Source organism: Oryzias melastigma, linkage group LG9 (genome assembly GCF_002922805.2).
Source record: "Oryzias melastigma strain HK-1 linkage group LG9, ASM292280v2, whole genome shotgun sequence".
Lineage (NCBI taxonomy): Eukaryota > Metazoa > Chordata > Actinopteri > Beloniformes > Adrianichthyidae > Oryzias > Oryzias melastigma.
Window position 1 is genome coordinate 22,574,964 of NC_050520.1, and position 20,670 is coordinate 22,595,633.

General features: G+C 37.9%; 1 protein-coding gene across 15 annotated transcripts in view; it reads right to left on the reverse strand.

Moving 5' to 3' along the window:
- The window catches only part of trpm3 (transient receptor potential cation channel, subfamily M, member 3), a 142,174-nt gene that overhangs the window by 102,482 nt on the left and 19,022 nt on the right, over positions 1–20,670 (reverse strand). For 4 of the 15 annotated variants that reach the window (XM_024275154.1, XM_024275151.1, XM_024275153.1 and 1 more), the window contains exon 1: positions 11,941–12,030. The exons of 9 other annotated variants lie outside the window; for them this stretch is intronic. In XM_024275154.1, coding sequence (XP_024130922.1) covers positions 11,941–12,030 — 90 coding nt within the window. Of the gene's footprint in view, positions 1–11,940; positions 13,110–20,670 lie in introns of those variants that run through there. 2 more of the 15 variants (XM_024275147.2, XM_024275144.2) reach the window with 1 other exon arrangement.

The window sequence follows — 20,670 nt, forward strand, 5'->3', positions numbered from 1 at the left end:
TTTTTTTTTTTTTAACCAGAAGTAAGCCATTTTGTGAGGGTGACGTTCATTGACTGTATATTCACTGGACATACCAATATCTCCCCTGTTGTGTTCCAAATAGGAAGTACCCGCTGATTCCAAGAGGATCAAAATTCCATAGACTTCCATTGAGAACAACTGACATCTGTCAACTGATTTCATGAAGGCCGGAGGTAAGACATTTTCTATGGATGACGTCAACAACTTGTTTTGTTCAGTGAAATAACGTATGTAAATGGTGACATGACACTAACTTCCACACTTCAGTCCCCATATAAAGTCAAAGCGTTCGCAGCACAGGGAAAAATGTTAAATATGTGTATTTCTTTGAATCAATACATTGGAATCATGTTTCCTCATTGTCTGATTCTTGAGTGTGCTCCAGATTCCTTTATTATTTATACAATGTGCAAATTCATATATGTCAGTTACTTTGTAGAAAACTAAACAATACCACAATCAGACAATTAGGACAACTTGAAACTCACTGAACAAGCTGAAAAACTATCTTTATATTATTCTGTTATTAATATTTTTTGCTTGTCTTCTGAAAGCTGGTGTTAATTTATTTTTATTATTCATTTTTAGTCAAGATAGAAAATCAAAAATAAAAAGCTTTTCTCACCCAGGTATTTGCAGTAGTCTGGCAGGTGATCTACCCTACGGAGAGGGTGGAGTCCAGCTCTCCAAAGTAACCATTTGATTCCATGCTGGATCTGTATCCATGTCAGGATCACACAGAGACCTGACCGCCTGACCCCGGCTCATCTGGCTTGTTGTAATGACACATCAGAAGTTAAGTGTAACTGAACCAGGGGCTGCCTCCATCCGCGCCTCTGATGCACCTCTGCCATGTGACTGCCACTTTAATTGCTTTTCTTTCCCCAATTCCCACCTCACTATCCTGCTCAGTTCCATCAATCTGTTCAATTCATGGGAGAAATTGCCTTCGCACAAACATGCAAATACTTGAGTGAGAGCGCCACGGTCAGTGCATGTTTGCGCACCAGGGTCTACATTGAATTTTTGCTTGCTTTATCGTATTTTTCTCACGTAATTTTTGCCTGTACACCTTGGATTCCAGTGCGTACCCATGGGTCTGTTGCAGCTGTGGGACAAAGCTGTGGAATTTTTCACAAAGGCAATAAGACATGCCAGAGAGTTCAACGTTTCAACGTGTTCTTTATTTCCCTCTACCAGACTCCCCTAAATCATGCAGTTTCTGTTGCCTTCCTGTTGCTAAGACATCAGCCTGAGGTCATGGTAATGTGCATGTATGTGTAGCTGCGATTCTCAAAAAGAAACATGCACCAAAAAGGCAGCAGCTGTAAGGATTGTGGAACACAATCTTGGGTCATTTGTGCTGGGAAAAAATATATGCCTTTTTCTAGAGCAGCTTGAATTAGGTTTCATTCAGAGGGCACAGCCAGCAAGTGATTGCATGTGATATTCAGGTCTTTGAGTGGACAAATCTTATGAAATAGATATTTAAATGCCATAATGTACAAATAAAAAACAAGACTCTTGTGATTTAAATAAATCAGCTGTAACTCTGAATTATTTTAGAGTGATTAGCATGAAAGTGTTCTACCAACCAGTTCAGGAAATGTGAAGGTTAAAAATGCAGCAGACCGTTCACACCGGCTCAAAAGTGAACCGATTTTACCATAGCAGACTGAGTCACTGCATGACGTCTAATCTACTAGCAGTTCAAAATGACTCACAACTGATTTCCATTCATGTTTTCTTTCAAAGATCTGCACTTCTACATGCATGTATGGCACTCTACTGATGAGCTTTTCAGCCTTTTAGATTGGAAGAATTGAACATTGAGGTTTCTGGAAACCTTTTTTTAATGAACATTTATTCCATCAATTTACTGCTACCATGTTATCTCGATTTATTATGAACTTTTGTTTATTTTCACCTTTTTTGCTTTATTTTGCTCTCCAATATTTCCCTTTTTTCCCATCAGAATACAAAAATATTCTCTTCTCTTGAACCCAGACTGAAAAAGAGAGCTGCTTTGGCATGGTTACCATGTGCTCTGCATCAGTTCTTGGCAGACATGCATGTATGTTGTAGCTTCTTGCTGTCACTTGGGGGCAGTCGCTGAATTGGTGAAATATATATATTTTTCCTTTTTTTACATTTCCTTTAGACTTTATGATGAAATCTGTTGTGATCATCTCCTCTCAGCATTTGACTGTCATCTCTAAGAGCCACGTGCTGTTAGCTTTCTGGAGGACTGCACATATGTCTGTCTGTGATGGCTGAATAACCATAATCCTTCAGTCTGCGTGGGGTGAGATCGACACTGACGGACACGTAGGTGGCACCATCAATCTGCCCTAAGTTTCTGGTTGTTCTCACTGTGAATAATCCGCTTTATGTTCTGCCAGACTATCAAGGTAGACACCTTGTTGGGACACACTGTGCCTGCCGCATGTGCTTCTCGAGGACAGAAAGTGAACGCGTGTTCACAATGCACAGAATATCCTCCACAAAAGATGCTTGATTTCCAGCCAGGCTTAATAGATACTCAAAGGAAGATCCATTCAACGTGTTTCACCTGAAAGGCTAACAAGCTGTCAGCAAAACCAAGAATACGTAAGATTTTACACAGCAGCTGTTCACATAAGTGGCCAAACCGCATTATGCAGATTTCCAATATCTCCCTTGTCCAGTCAATGCTAATCCACTACTTTTCTTGTAAGATGCTGTGAGCCCCACTTGGACTGAAACTATTTTTATTTTAGCTTTGGGAGATAGCTATAAATGGCTGAAGACCAGAGCTATTAAAGCACTGAAAAAAAAAAAAAAAAAAGCAAAGGCTTCTGTTAACTGTGATAACTTCAAGCGCAAAAGAAAAAAAAAAAACCTCTTTAACACATCTAAATACATCTCTACTGAGGACATAATGTGCTGAATTTTGCATTTAAAAAGTGGTGTGATTTATGAAAAGATTTGCAGGGATAATTTTAGGCTAGCTCTGCTGTTAGAAAGTCAAAGTGGAGCAGTGTTCTAACAACCTTTGAGTTGCCAAATGACAGGCATCCCCTCAGGGAAGCCGCTGTGGAAGATGGAGGTATTGCTTGTACATGGAGGTGGAATATTGACAGTGTGGACTGATTCGACTGAGCTGACATGTCCTAAGACACGCTGCATGCGCTGGACAAGAGGAAACGGGGAGATGGAGAAGGTGAGGAAAAAAAAGGGGGGAGGAGAGGGCGGTGGGAGACATTTAGAACTGTGAAAGCACGAGACAGACGGAGAGATGGATGGAGGGACGAAAATAGCCCGGTGTGGCCGTACTGTTAAATTTCATTTTCCGTGTGCCACTATCCAATTCACAGTCACGCAAACACACAAGACAAGTCATTCACTGGCTGTTTCAAACACTTGTAAGACTTAGCACAGTCACACATGACCACAAAACTTTTGTTTCTCACTTTCATGAATTGAAAGCACAACCTTTTTGCAAAAGTGCACATTCTTCAAAACTCAACTAAACACGGTCCTTTAGCACTGTCGAAGCCTTACAGGTGGTCATGCCAATCTAAAGGATGGAATGTATCAGCGGCTGGAGGTTAGAGGAGACGAAGAGTCCCAGCGATAAAGGTTGTGATGTGAGGGAAACATGGAATGGGAAAAGAGAAATGGAGCGCACAATTTGCATTCATGTGGCATGCCTTTGAGGCTGACAGCAACACATGAGGTTCCAACCCATTTTTTTCTCCTCCATATTTAAATATTAAGGCTCAGTGGTACAGCTGATCTTCAAAGACCCTTCATGCTGAATCACATGGCTGCATGTGTGTCTTTCTCCATGAGTATTTTTGTCTATCATTATACAGAGAGGGGGGGGAAAATCCCTGCCACCTCCACAGCTTATCTTTTTCCCTCCATCTTGCTGGCAAGCAAACATACTTGATTTGAGTATCATTTGCAAAGACGGAGGACTAATCACGTAAGTGTGTGTGTGCACATACCCATGTGTGTGAGTTCCAGTGTATGCTGTGCTCATCCACATACAAGACCGTAGGGAAACATTCTGGAGGAGGCATTCACTGGAGTTAAAGCTGCTAAAGTATGATTTAAGATGTCACTGATTCCCTGAAGAAGATCGTAAAAACTGAAGATAATTCACTGCATGTGCTGGAGGAAACCTTGCTGCAAAGAATAAACACACAGCGTGAAAGAGTTGTTGCTGACAAAGCATTAAAATCAAGGTAAAATTTGAAATGTGAAGAAAAAAATAAATTTTTGTTTGTATGTTCTGGTTGGAGAAAACAGTCTCACTTGATGCTTTGATTATCTGACTAGCTGATTCGTATCAAAGTCAATATGATGCAAATTATTCAGAAGTTTGGAGAGATACTATCAGGAATGGAGGTTTGTGGATTTGAATGGAGAAGCAATAAATTAGTGACAAATCAAAAATAAAAAAACAAAACTTAAATCATGAGAAATGAGGAATCTGAACATGATGCAACAAAACTTGAGGTGCTTGAAATGACCATCACTAAAACGAGAACTTAAACTCCTGAGTTAACCAACTAGAAGAGCTGTTTTGATCTGAATCGTAAGCCTTAAAGAAAATCAGAACATTTCAAAGCAGAACAGAACTGATCCTAAATAATAACTCAAAATAAGAAATTAGAACCCAGAGAAACCAATCCTCACAAATACAGATCCTTCTTTAAAAAAAAAAGAGATTTTCATTCACTTTGTCAGACAAGACGAATGTTAAAGAAACTGCACTGAGATGAACCTTTGAATAAAATAGCTGCAATAACAGCGCAGGAGCCAACAGTTGGATTAGTTAGTCTCAGCCTGAAGGCTGGAAGCAGCAGGAAACATCTTAGTTCTTCTAACAAGACAAAATTATGAAATGACATTCTGCTGTTTCACACAGTTACCTACGAGAACCGTTCGCCAACTGGAAACCTAATACACAGTGAATCCCAAGTCCCTTAATTACAATTAAAGACTCACCCCTTGAATAGTGTGTGTTTTTTTTAGATGTTCTTGAAGTATTCTTCTTTTGATGGAGGACATATACAAAGAAAATTAGGCTTAAAATTTGCATTTCTGAGTATATCTTAGCATAATCATAATTAAAAGACTACTGGGAACGCTTTTAAAATAGATCAAAAGATTATCAGAATGGGTCTTTAAGGCACCAGGTAAAAAATGTGAGGTCACCCTTTCACTACACAGATGTGATGTGGTCTCAGAGTTCCCCTTTAGAGCTTTGTGAGGTGTTTTCTCTGGTGGAACCTGATGTTCTGCTAGAAAAAATAATAATAAAAGATCTTTATGGCTCTAAACTTGATTAGAGCTGCACAGAGAAATGTAAAGAAGCAAGAAATAGACTCTGACCTCGTTGGTGCCAAACGGTGGGAAACAAGTGGGTTAAACTATAAGGATAATTATAAGGTTTTATCCAGATGATTGGAGGCCAACAGCCAAAACAGGGCGATAATATGTTCAACCGCTGAGACACATTAGGTTTCCTTTGTGTCCTTTATTGCAGTCAGTGTGAGACAGTACCGTTCCAAAACTCTTATGTCAGCAAATTGTGTTGAAAGCTTTGATTTGGCTTTCACCAGTCTTCATATCATTGAACACTATGATTTCTGGCTCATCTGTTTGGATATCAAGGTTTAATGTCCAGCTTTGACACTCCAACATGTTTGATCATTTTGTTGGGAGCAGAAAATTGCTTTATTAACTTTGTATCTCTATACTTTTTTCAACAAAACACTGAAAGTTTAATGTAAAAATGATGAATGTGGAATCTGAAGATTTAATGGACACAAACGACCTTGAAATCAGCCTAAAATAAAACTCTTGTTTTTAATATTTTTTTTTTTTGTCAAAATAGAAAAAAGCTAAAACATGCTCCAAAGCTCCAAATAATTTATTCCACTTTATAGAAAAACATATTAAATCAGAAAAGAGCAAGGAGTAAAAATAATAATATCCAATCCTCCTAGTTTGCATCTTAAAATGAGAAATGGCCCTTCTAGTTAAGAAACGAGTCAGGTTGGCTGTGAAATAAAATTACTCCCTGTATGCTAAACCTCTTTAACAAATCAGCCCATTGTATCACAGTAAACCAGCAGTTTAAATGAGATTCATACGAGGTTAGAAGTAAAATACATTTTATGACGCTTCAATTCACACTAGAATTACTGAGGCCATATCATTTATTCTCTAACTGCCACATGCTGAGACATACATGGATATGCCCGTAACTCCACTTTAATGGCTTCGCCTGAGGTTTGAGCAGGAGGAACTATCAGTACAGTACGCTGCAACTTGTGAGCTCGACAATTGCTTTTATGTTCCACAGTCATTACAAATACTGTGTGTACAAAATCAATTTTTGAGCAAAGAGAGAGAAATAATGATTTTACAAAGGTACCATTTTCTCTGTGTTAATAATTAATTCTCATCAGATGAATAAAGCTGGTAATAAAAGACCCTGAAAGGAACTATAATGTCACATTTAACTGCGACAACAGGAGAAACTGTGAAACTATTTCACTGAAGTGTTGTGTAATGTAACAAGCCTGTATAATTAGAATATGTGCAGCCCGTTTCAGAGTGTCATTACACAGTAGGGTTTGGCGCTGTCCGTGGTGCTGAATTCTAAACTTTACCGGTTTGTCTGATTTTTTTCCTATTTTCTTAGTCTTGATTCCATGTAAATGTTGTGCCTGATCCCTGCTGCATCTGTATCAGTGCTGTTGATGAAAACGTGATCTCTGAGTCTATAGGTTAATCATCCAATAGGTGGGATTTTCAAAAAATATCCCCATCCTCTTCTTTCTGCTTTCAATATTTATAGTCTTGAGATTATATGAAAGCGCAATCTAATGGGAATATATTGATTATTTTATTGACTTATCGCTGACCTGATTTATCTGTTTGGTTCCCAGCCTGCTGACTTAAAGAAGGCTAAAATGAAGTTTCACAATTTTATTAATTTGGGATTATGAGATTTGAAGTGACTTTCGAGGCAGAAATGAGAAGAAAATGAGCAAATAGGAAGCAGTGACTGCTGGACCACTTGCTTGGCTTTGCTCTGCATATTGCCTCTAGGTGGTTCAAAGTCACCATAGATATGATCATTTGGTCACTAAAGTTCTGCGGCTCTAAAGTTCATAAAAGGTGGAATCATATTCAGCACATGTAAGGTGATTTTATTCTCTTTACAGCCTGCACTCTCACATATTTATGAGCATATCAGATGCAATAGGAAGATTTCATGTGCTGGTCGAAAATGTTAAAAAAAAAAAAAAAAAAGAATCCAATCGTCCACCTTTCAAGAGGTGGACAGGCGCTCTATATTGCTACAGGCCATCTGTGATACAAAACTCTGGGCAAAACATTTAGAAAACACTAGAATTAAAAAAATAAATAATCCCCAGCAGGTTATCAGATCAGTAAAGTGATATAAATGATTCAAAAAGACATCAGTCCACTTGTAATTAATCCCAAAACACAATTATAGCTAACACCACGGGGGATTTTTGGCTACAATGTTACCTTGATGGCAAACAGAATGAAAGCTTTCATCATTTTTGACTATGGATCTTAACTTTGGTCCAGCTTCCATCCAACAAATGATAAATAGAAGAGTTCTTGCACCAATTAATTATATAACATACCAGTTTTGAGTCTCAAAGTTGAAAAAGCCTGCTGCTGATGTACTTTATACTAAATGTCTGTGACAGTCGCATGAGTTTTTGCCTTGACTCCTGGCAAGAATCAGTAAACATATATCCTTCTCCTGTTTACACTGTAATAGTTTGGGGGATGTAAACAAATTCTCAGTAACAGGAGCATTGCTGTGTTTTCAGAGCTGCAACTTAATGAAATGGGATGCTGGGCTTAAAGTACTTCAAAGGTTAGGTTGTGCAATACCCCTAATATTTGCGGAGATGAGCATGCAGCAGCATAACACTCTTCATCTGCTCAGCCAAACCCTAGTAAACATGAAAACGAGGAATTCTAGTGACATTACTGTTTTATTTCTGGTGAGTTCTTAATCTGCTTATCAAGATTTGGGACATAAGGTACTCATACATAATTAAACAGCTTCCAATCATTTGCAGGACTCCCCCCAACAGCTCAAACGCAAAGGTCAATATTCAGATCTAGAACACCAGGAGTAGACAAATATGTGAGCTCGCTGTGTGTAGCCATGGCTCGAACGCCTCACAACAAATTTTAACAATAAGAGCTGGAGGTGATTTGTGAAATTATGCGTCAACTCTGAATCTGCAGGTGCTTTTAACATCAGTCCTCATGCATTATTCAGCAGACTGTTCGGTAGAATCGTTTTCTGTTATCTGCTGTAATAATTCGGGACAAAAAATATTTGAACAAAAAGTACAAAAAAAAGCACAACGCTTTGTTTCCTCAAGCCCTTTTCTTGTTTGAATATCCAAACACTTCAGCAAAACAAAATAAATCCACCAACAGCCTGTTTCACGCCCTGTAGTGTTGAACAGAACAGGAAATGTAGCGTTTTCCTTCTTGAATAAAAGAATAAAGCGTTAATTGGCAGCTTATGCTCTTGTTTTGGCTCAATGGAAAGATTCATGGTTTAAATGAAATCTCACAAATACACAATTAGGTGGATAAATAAGACAAAGAAAGGCAAGTTGTGCCACATCCTGGGACTCTGAGGACTTTGAAACTGGAAGAAAAAGATTGAGGACAGTGGAGTCTCTCATAAAGGCGGCAAACAGCTTCCTCTACTTTCCACTTACTATTACCCTTTTAACTGCCAACCAAATGATAGAGCGCAGTTCAAAACTTATTTTAAATACAGTGATTGTGTTGAATATTCATTTAAGGCAAAAAGCAGTAGAAAATCAACTATTTCTTTGATTTGTATTGTCTTCTGGTCATCAAGGGGTTAATAAATAATTTAAGTTCAGAAATGAATCTAAAAAAACAAAAAGAGTAAACACATTTTTTTTTTGTTAATATGAACTAAATTAAAGCTTTGTAATCAAAAGTATCAATAAATTAATATATTTGTGTATTTCTGCAGCCACATGATGATTTTGCACGTTATAAATGTGCCAGATTGTGTATTTCTATGCATTTCTCCTCCTGTTATCTAATTAATTTAAGTGACCTAGTGTGAAAATAACTAAATAAAACGAGCAGTGCCATCTATGGGGGAAGAAAGTACTGCTCCTCATTCATAGGTGTTTTTGGATGTCTAAATTAAGCACAGCAGCTTTTAATAGACCTCACTGAGATGAATTGTTCTCCAAGATGAATGTTGTCACTTCTGACGAAAATCTTCCACTAAATAAAGCCCATTGTCCCACTTTATGTAACAGATTTATTTTAAGGTACTTTTGTCTTTTTTTCTGCAGCACATTTATCCTCCCATGTATTTTAGGCAAAACAGTTATCTGTGCTTTGGGATCATTGAAAAAAGACGACCAAAAAAAAAAAAAAAAGCCAGAAAAATGATGAAAAAGGAAAAAACAAGCAAGGAAGAGACAAGAAAGCAAGGGCTGGAAATAGACAACTTTATGACAGGGAAATTGAGTTTTATACAGCTTTTTTGGCCCTATTATTGTACAATACCGTAATGTATAAAAGTGTTTTTAGAAGATGCAAAGCATAGAATTGATAAGCAAAGGATGTTCTGGTACGATGATCAGTAGTTAGAAAAAAGAAGCTACTCAAAATGAGTAAGATGTCATCATGAAACTTCAAAGAGAGGAATGTGTTTGAAACTGAGAGGACTGACAGAAGCATTAAAGTTGCAATGCGAGGTTGAAAGTAGATCTCATCTGTCTGTTTCCTTGTAACCAACCTGTACGGAAGCCTGAAGGTGCCAGAATTTTTCTGCAAGAAGGCACAAGCTCAAGCACTTCAGATCTTATTTTAAACTCCATAAGGTTTTTCCAAAGAGTTCTGACATTTGTAGGGTAAGATGTCTTGTGGAAATAAAATTATTATATATTTTTTTGCATTTCAGTTCTGGGAAAACTGAAATATCCTTTTTGTTTTAGAGGATGCCAGAAATCAATACTTTTATAAACAAACAAGCAAAAAAAAAAAAAAATCTTCAGCTCCTAACAAATGTGCGATTTGTCTGGTCACATGTTCACACAGCGGCATCGATGCAACACTTTGATGCTGCAACGGTTATCATCATAAAGAGCTGTGTGCAGACACCTCCACGTAAACACACACAGCCTGTCGGACATGTTCTCCAGCCGGAGGAGAACAGCAAACCTCTCTGGCACTCGTTAAATTGTAGCCACACTTACACATGTTTATAGGTCTGCATTTGACAGCATGTGGCAGGTTTGGGCTTAGAAAGGGAAGAAAATGCTTGTCACACAGGAATTTTTTTCACAATAATGTCAGACTGTTAGGTTAATTTCACAATAACAGCCTGACATCCCCTGGCAGATTTCACATTCAATAAATGGAGCTTCAGGAGCCATAATCCCCTGTAGTGAAGTGTCACCCGTGGTGCTAAATTCTCACTGCTTATGCTACAACTCCAGGCCATAGGGTGGGAAAAATCTCAGCAACTAAAATCTGGACATTCTGGAAATAAAACACTGCATGCACTTGCTGGAACTAATTTTAGATCATCTCTGGATGATGCAATCATCAATATTCAATAAATAAATGTTAAATATTCAAATGCCACATACAGATACAACCAAACATCCTCATTTAAGTGCTGTGGCACGTGTTACATTGCAGGAGCACTTTGTGCATCATCAGACACCAGCAGGGACAAACACACACACACTGACTCTACGAGCATTCGATGGAGGTTTACAATGATATCCATTTAACCAGGCTTTACAAATGCAAATGCATGACACATGAGCAAAGGCACTTTGGCTGTGCGGTGCAACATCACAGCACCACTGTTCTGTGAGACACTTTGATAAAGCCAGATCAAAGCTGAGTGAAGAATAGGCATTCAGGACCTCCAACAATAGCCGTTCTCACAGAGCGCCTGTAACTGGCTTATAAAAGAGCATCAGTTCATAAAAGATGATATTTGAGGTTAGAATTGTCAGCAAGTGTTTTTAGAGACTGTGGATTTGAGAAAAACACAAATGAAATAAAGCAAAAGTGATTTAATCACAAAGTACTGACTAGATCTCCCAAAATATACTTCCTGAGCAATTTAACATTGGTGCACACTGGAGAATTCATTTTAAGGCTTATCCGCTGAGATTTTGTGGTGTGAGCCAACATCCTTCCTGAAGCTCCTTGATTTTTTTTTTCGTGCTCGTACATCCCTTAAAATAAATCCTCTCTTAATTTGTCGTCCACCTTTCATCTCCTCTACCTCCTTTTTCTCACACTCTCTTTATCTGTTGACGTTTCATATCTCCACCTTCTTATTGCTATTTTTTGCTTTAGTCAATCATCATTTGTATTTATCACTCTGATTTTTTAAATAAAAAGAAAACCATTTTTACCATTGTTTTCCTTTTCTGTCCCATTTACTGTCTCTCTCAAGCATCATGTTCCCTCATTTCCCCTGTCTCCATTTTTATCCTCCACTCTTTGCGCATCCCCACACTTCCAAACCCTTAAGCTCCCCTCTCATAGTGCTATGCTGGCTGCTTTGCCCTACTTCTCTTTATTTTCAGCAGCATTATACCCCTCTTCCTGCTCAGGGACCGCCTCGCGTTAATTGATTTAATCAGCAAGTGGACACAACAGAAATAAAACTTCTCCAGCATTCATTATGCATGTTCACACCTCTTTCCTTATAAGGCAGCTGGACAACAGCAGGGCTGCCTGACAGATTCTACCACATCTCCCTGGGCATGTATATTTTAGTTCACTTCCAGTCTTTCTCCTCTCACTCGCTTTCAATCTCTCCGTTTTTACCTTTAACAGGCGTACAGATGGCAGAAACGCTGCATGGCATAGTTTTCTGATGGTCCAGTTGAGTGGCCGTGGTGCGTCCAGCTGGTTCATGGTGTCCAATCTTCACACTGCAGCCGCTGGTGCCTGGCGGCTTCTCCCGGCACCAGGATTAACGCTGCCCCACTAAGGGGGCAAAAATGGGAGAGGATCTCCAACTCCAAGCGACAAAATGCACACAAGTCCCAGTGCATGACCCTCGATGGACAACCATCGGCCGCCTCCACCACCTTGAAGCCTGTGCTCTCCAAGCGCTCGCCACCCTCTTCCCCTGCCTGTCTTCCTCTCTTCTCCAGCTCCTTCAGATCCAAAGAATCCAAGCAAAGTCAAACCTGGTGCACCAGCAGCATGCGATTCCTCCTCCGAAAAAGTGGCTGGAGTCAGCTCAGTTCTGGCGCGCAAAAAAACTCCACAGTGGACAGGATTTCTCCAAGCGATGGAGCAGGGAGCAGTGTGACAGAAATGCAGGTGGATGAAGAGAAAGTGACAAGGAGAAGCAGAGAGGATGGAGATGTGGAGAGATGGGAGACGAGCAGTGCAGTGCAGTGCAGAACAGCGCAGTATAGCACGGAGGGGAGAGGAGAGGAAAGGAGCGTAGCGCAGAGCGCAAAAGCAGAGCAGTGACTTAAATTTGAGGCTGCATGCACACTCCTGTCTCCAAGATGAGAACACACAGAAAAAAGAGGGAGAGGGAGAAACAGACAGAGGAGAGAGGAAATAATAAGATCCAAAACAAGAGATGAACCAGCTGAAATTGAGACTATGGAGATGTGATGTAGGAGAAGATTTCTTGGGGAAAAACAAGAGCATGGAGAGACACAGAGGGTGGAGGGAAGATGGAGAGAATGAAAAGAGAGGAAAGAGATGTGATGAGGCACCGTGAGGTGATTGTATGCGGAATGGGAGTCAAAGCTCAGAGTGAATTCAGATGATGACTGAAGATGGAAGCACATTTAACAACTTGGTGCAGATGCAACAGAGAGGAGTGCGACCTACTTACGAATCTACACGTGAGACACAATTATGCAGAAAATCCTGTAAAGCAGTTTATAAAGACACTAAAGACACAGTCTGAGGATGTGACTGTCACATGTGCAAAGACGGTTGCAGCACCTCATTAGAGCATCGCTGCCCCACTCTCTGCATCTGCATCATGTGATGGAGGTTGTGTTGCATTTGCATGACTGTAAAACTGCAATTATTAATGCAAACGAAACAACAAAGGATCAGATTCACTCCAGATTATTTTGCTTTTACTCATTTGAAAAACTAATTTAGATTAAAAAAAAACTATTTTTAGTGAAAATAATGAATTACATTTAATATAAAAAATTAATGTATGTTTTTCATTTTATAGTTCATCTGCATTTATGAGAAATATTATTTAGCCTGTTGAAAAATAAATGCTTAAAGTCAAAAAGTGTGTCATTTTTTCATTACAATGAAGAAAATGTACTTTTATAATTCAATGGCAAAGAACTCTTCAGGTTCATTCTGAACATTCATAACAGCAAAAAACCTAAACATTTAAGAATTTACATTTTTTCCATCTTACATCTTAAAAGCATTGTTTGCTGTTTCTACTTTAAAGCACTCGGTTATTTTAAAGAATGAAGCACAAAAAGCCCAGTCTTAACAAAAGACAGGAACAGAGCTTTTTTTTCTTCTCTTGAGAGAGATCTGACATTTTTGGACCGACCAAAGATGGTTTCACTCTGATCTTTTAATAGACAAAAGAGCTTTAAAGGAAAACACTTCTATGGAGTGAATGAACAGAGCAGCGTTTTGTTCTTGTTAAAAAACACAGTAAATATAGTCAAAGAATCTAATCAAAGAATTTAGTTCAAGAATAGTTTATTTAAAGGGAGACAGTGAAATAAAGAAAGGGATTAAACATTATTAAAAAAAAGGTTTAGCCTGTTTTCATCTGAAGTCCAATGGCCATGATGTTAAAAAAACACACACATATACACAATAAAATACAAAATACACATACAAAACTCACTATACAAATAGATAAAATACATCACATACCTAATCTTTTAAGGCTATCAGATTACACTCTATGTCATCTTTTGACTGAACCACCACACAGTCGGTAAGTTCCGACAATGAACACATCCACCTCACTGACTGCTGCCCTGCCTGAGGACTAGTGAGACCTATGAGGCAGACGCAAGTCAAGCGCAAAGAATGTTAGAGCGCTTGTTTTTGTTTAATGAAGACAGGAAAACTTAATTAAAATAGGTATAAGCATATTGGTGTGTGTGTGTGTGTTTCCATTATTTCTCAATTTAGTCTGTTCCACTGCACCTGCACTACCAGCATCCTTACCCTAGATGGCAGCCTTCTAATACACAACAATACCCACCTTTCCAACATCAATAAATCAAACACTGAGAGATTCATTATTATTTTAAAGATTAGAAAACTTCTAAAATTAATGTTTAGACTAAATTGTGTCTTTTTTTTCGCATAAAAAAGCAAAAAAGGATTCTAGTCTGCAACATCCTACTGGGAAAGTAGAGATCTATATCAGTTTTACCAATAGAGGGCACCAGTTATATATATGTGCAAGCAAATTAGTGATTTGTTTTAATAATTCTCTCTTCAAGGCTCCAAAGAATATCTAGAAACTCACGATAGTTCTTTATTCTCTGTGGGTATTTAACCTGGCACTTATAAGGTAAAAAAAATCTATAATCAATTAATTAATTAAGTACTCATTTAGAAAAAAAGAAAAGAAAAATAAGCTAAGATTCAGTGGAAGAAAAAGGTTTTGACTGAAGCCAACACTTCCAAATCTTGTGCTTTAATGCCAGCACAAGTGGATTTATATGAACTAATTCAAAATAAGTATGAGCAACACTGACAGGATGCTCTGTATCGCCTTTCTTCTTTCAGCGGTGTCCCTTCTCCATGTGGAAAAGTGGGAGGGCAGCCAATTTTCACCTGTCAATCAAACATTTCTCACAGCAGATAACCTTTTTTTTAACAATAAGTGGTTGAGTAAAAAGTTAAAGTACAAAAAAATGTGTTTTTAAGTATCTTTCCCAATCAGACGCACATACTAAGAGCTGAAAAATATATTCAGATTCCTGAATCCTGACGTTCATTACTGTTATGCTTGTCTGTATTCATCAAGCTGACGCATGCAAAACATGACACGTTCAGGTGTCCGTGAAAACAATTGACTTAAGTCAAGTGTTAACAAAGCTGTCTGGTAGATTGATGATCCCCAAAAGAATTTGTCTTGTTTGACTTTCTCTTCCTCTCCTCTATGTGAGGCTCAAGTCCCTGCAGATTCCCAGTAAGTGACAGTTCAATATCTCCTTTCAGGTGAACTAAAACACATCCTCACCCCCCGCCCCCCCCTTACCCCAAAGAGGCAGGAGGATTGCCACTCAATCGGGTTCAGGGCGGTGGGATTCCACCACAGTTTGTCTGCTCACACATTTCCGAACCGGCAAAGGAAAAAACTGCATCAGCTAAATAAAATTAATAAAATAAAGCAGTAAAGTACTTTAATTAACATGTTTTTTTTTTTTTTAATAAGGCTTGCTTTTTACATCTGACCCCAAGCAGTCCCGTTAAATGTTATCAGCCTGTGCAGAGATCTGCTGACAAACAGCAACATTATCAGTTATGTCAGAGGCAACAGACTACTAATTAAAAATAATGACCTGTGAGGTTTGTTCATGTTGCTCTATTGTTTATCTCTGCTTAACATTTCTACTGTTGTAACATTGGGTTTATTAGTTAGATCCATCAGTTCGACACTGATTGCCGGCGAAATCCAATTATTTCAACCACGCGGTTCAGAAAGATCATGAAATATTTCTGTTTATCACCAATATTGACTCATATTAACTTGTTGAAAGCAATAGAAACGGACACCCGGTCAGCGCGGACCAAATTAGCATCACAAAACATAAAGAAAATATACTCTCCACAGATAGGAGAGTGATGAGGCATTCGAATGGTTTTAATAAAGGGATAAATAATAGAGTTTTTAGCTGTTGTTTTTAGCAAAACACTTTGAGAGCATGCAGAGCAGTTTCATGGAATAAATTCAATCACACTCGATAAGAGAATGTTCTTTCACTGAAAACAACCTCACTGAACTTACATTTAGCAGCCTAATAGTAATGAGTCGGAATTGACTGCGTTATTAAGGAAAATTGATTTGCAAGTGAATCGATTTTAGCATAATAGTGTTCAATGAAAGCTAACTATGAAAAGTTAAAGGACTTAAAAACTTTCCAGAGGTACTGATAAACAGCTGAATGCAGAAGAGGAAAAAGAAAAGGGGAAGATGAGACAAAAAAGATGGAGACGGGACGGGAAATGAGGCACAGAAAGCAAAATCTCTGAAGTCAAGAGTTTGACCAGCCTCTACTCATGCTGTGAAGTAGTCCAAAAACTACACTGCAAGAGCCACTTGTCGGTTCTCCACAGTAGAAATTATTCATGTGTGGCATTTTCCATTGAAGCCCATATCAAAACCACAAATAATTCAAAAGGGACACACAAACCAATCACATTAAACATGTGTTGTCATCCCACTTACCTTCACAACAATTATAATATCAGGTGGACTCTTCCCACAGAAGTAAAAAAATGGTAGACTGAAAAAAAGGTCAGCCAGAACTCTTGTTCTGTGTACAAATTTAACTATTTTCAACAACATAGACTCCCTCAAATGCATAAAGGTTAAAACACAGTTCACAAGAGGCCGTTACAGTAAAGTGTGCAGGTTGCTCACTCGCTGTGTAGGTGTATGTAAATTTGAAAACACATAGTCTCGTTTCAGGAGTCGAGTATTTGTGGATAAAAAGCATTTTGGAACCCCTAAGCAAAACTGTACAAGAAAACACAGCTCAAAGTCAAGCACTATTTGGTTTGTCATACAAACTCAAATAAACTGTGGATGAACTATTTGTCAGAACACTTAGATATTCAGAGATTTATATAATAATCAACTTTAGTGTTTATGGTTTTATATAATCACAATGTAGACTCACATGTGGAGATCAAACTTCAGTAAAAACAATTAAATCTCATTAAGCACATTCAGCATAAACCTCCATCAATTAATAAAAAGTAGATTTTTAATGTTTTTCTTTTGTTAAGAAATGTTAAAACATTTTTTTTCTAAAGCAGAGGAACTCCTTTTTCTGAGTGAGAAAGAGAGAAAGGAACTGTGCCCATGTTTCCAGTGTGTATTTATTATATATCTATTATATAATTCCTTTAATATTAATCATATGAATACATATTAATACTTGGGGCTGTGACATCCTCCCCAACTCTGAGAATTGAAGGAACATCTGAAGATTGTAGTTCTGGAAACAGCTAAAATGCTGTGCAGGACCCTCAAGCTCTGCAGCCTTTATTAGGCGACCTGACCTCAGCAAAGAAAAATGCCGCCCACAAGGACAAGGGGAGAATTGTTGTGTATTTTCTCTTTTAGAAATCCATTTTCACCTCAAAGGCAATCAGTAAAAAGTAGAAAGAGACATCCTGAAATCTTTATATCTTTAAAAAAGGGATTTTTTTAAAGATTGTTTGTTCAGATGTTGTCATTGCTTGTTAGGGGACAGAATAAGAGATCAGATAATTGTGTACGGACATTTAAAAACTAGCTGTTATACATTTTTTATGGATTGGAGTTAAAATTTGGTTCAAGCATTCAGCAGTGAAGATTTCAGTAATAAGATGCTAGAAAAATTAAAAAAATAAAAAATCCACAAAAAGACCAGATTGTGTCTTTATCTTCTTTTTGATGAAACGCACACATGTGACTAAAGGGCTGTGACAAGAAAACATCTCTGCAAACTCCCGTGAGACACTTCAGAATAAAATGGATTGAGAGAACAGGAATGGAGAAGGAAAAAAAGAAAAAAACGCTCAAGAGTGGGAAAATTACAGAGGAGAAAGCAACTGAGACATGGCGAGAGAAAGATAAAGCACAGCCCTACATTAATTTGAAGTAAACAATGCATTTCACTCATGCTATGGATGGAGCAAACTGCTGTTTGCATAATTCTGCTGCTTTATGCTCTAAGAAATCAAACCGTTACATAAGTTTACCATTAAAGCATCTCGACAACTAAGAAAAAAAAAAAAAAGTAAAGAGAGCTTTCATTAGTGTTTAACTAAAGTGTTGATTTCCCGCATGTGTCATTTGGCTAAGTTCTCCAGTCGAACAATGTTTGGAAACCAAATCAGATTGCCAAAAAAGGTACGCTGATAACATTTACCCTGTAAGAGTTCACATTTAAAAGCACTGCATTAACAATAATGGATATGATGCCTGACTGCCTCTTATCTCTGTTGGTGTTAATAAACAAAATAGTCCCTTGAACCAACCTTTTTTTGTTGTTTTTGTATTCCACTACCTCGATTTTACGATTGAAGTTTATCTCCAATATTACAAACATGCAGATTGGAATCAGCTAAACCCTTTAAAATGCAGTCTGTCATTTTGAGTGCTAAAGTCTTGCTCGAGCGAGGTAAAATGCTTTAAGTTTAAGTGGTTTAAGCTCTTTGGGGAAACGCTGCTTCTGCTGCTGCTGCAGATAAGGGAAAGGAAGCATATGCAGTATTTCAGAGTGAAATTTGACGGCCTTAACTCTTGCAACCTGCTGATCTGACGAGCTCTATCTGGGATTTGGTGCCTCACCTTTACAGGTGGAAAGGAAAGTGTTGTCCAAGGGAAAACTGTTCGTCATTTCCAATGTGCCTATTTTGAAACATCTAATTTCAACTACCGTTAGCATTCTAAGAAATTTTCTTTCTTTTTTATTTTTTTAACTATCTCCTTAATGTCGTTGCTTCATTTCTTTGATTCTCATCAACTTTTTCTAAATTTGGCTTGCCTCTAATAAATCCAAGAACATTATCAACTTATCTATAAATGTGTTGCATTTGACTAATTCGACTACATTTGGGATTTGTTTTCTAGAGGACGCATCATCATGTCTGGCGCTGTCAGTATGAATCATTTTCTGGCAACAAACCCTTGACATTTGCTTAGCAAAACACAAAAACCCTCACATATCTGCTGGGAAAATAGCTTCCATCATGGTTCCTTCTAATATGACCTTGATATTAAAAAAAAAAAACATAAAACGTGAAAAATTCAGATTAGCTTTGTTGAACCCTATCAAATAAGGTTTTCATAATTTAATCAGCATACCCCACTTGTTTAATAGTCAAGTCTTTTAAAATTTTACGTTTTTGGTAGTAAACAGGCATAAATGAGTTATTTGTAGTTAGTCTATTTTATTGTTCTTTAACCTTATATAAACATTCATATCATATTTAATACATGCATTTCTGAGACCACTATCTCATTAGATTGATCCAAACTTTCCCTAAAAACCTAGTCCATATTTATCCATCATCATTCCACTAGGGGCAGTACAAGGGATTTTCATGCTCATTTCAAAATGGCTGCTTCCATGAAATCTTGCAATGAAACACTTTTTGCAGGAAAACTTTTGGCTAATTTTTAACACAATTTTTAACATGGCAGGATTGAAAAAAGGTTCATTTTTTAAAGAATTATTTCTTCCTCATGTTAGAAAATGTGTGTATCAAATTTGAGACAGTGGGTTAATAGGGTTATTTTTTCACACTAATGTCTATATTTTTGACTGATATTATTGTGAGCAAAAATTTGCCAACTCACTCAATATTTGATATTTGATAATATCTATAATTTATTAATAAGTTATATTGCCTTTTTGTGAATTTAAACAAAGGGTTTAAAAACATCTTAATCCTCCAGAAATTGAATGTTCTGTCAACTATTTGATGTAAGGAGCTGTACTTGGTTAAGAAGTGTAATCAGAGAAGGTTGATCCATCAGACATTTTAGTTCAGATTGGTGTGATTGCACGTCTTTCTTCTGTTTTTGGAAGAGAGTGTAAGAGTGTAAGCATCTGTCAGCTAAAGGCTCAGAGAGCAGAGCATGCGCACACCGTCAACCGCCAAACACAGAGAAATCTATAAATGCCAGATCTTGCTGATCTAATCTTCTGAGTCAACAGAGCAATGCAGACACGGCTCAGTGTCAGAAGGGACTATAATGAACATTCACTCCTTTCATCCCAGAGGTGCAGGGTGGACTGCTGATCTTCTCCCACTTCTTTTTGTCACCTTAAAGCCTCTTTGACTTCAAGCAGATAAACTTCTGGTGAAATGTCCACAAACTGAAAGGTTTTCAGAGCCGCAGGATTATTCACATTGTTTCTATTCATCAAAAAAAATATTTTTCAGTTACAATGGCTCATAAAGTATGAATATTTGTTGTAATTTCTCCTTAAATCTCTTAAAAATTTGGATGGACTCATTAAAAATTTTTGCCGGAGGAGTCACTTCATCTTCACCTGACCCGTCTGAGTATTTACTGGGGGCTGAAAAACTCTGGTTTGAGGCTGTAAGCCCATTTTATCTGGCTTTATCCGTATGATCAGTCTGGCCAAGGCAAGCTGTGTCAAAAAGATCCTTAACGTGTTTGCAGCTTAAACTCTAAAACCAGGATGCAGCACTTTGTGCTGGGAGTGGGATCAGTGAGGTGAAGCAGTGGACTTTAAAGTTCAATCCCCTTTGTTTTCTCCTACTGTCTTTAAACTCCATGTTCTGTGGCTGATGCACTCAAATGCAGCATTCCTGCAGAAAGACAAA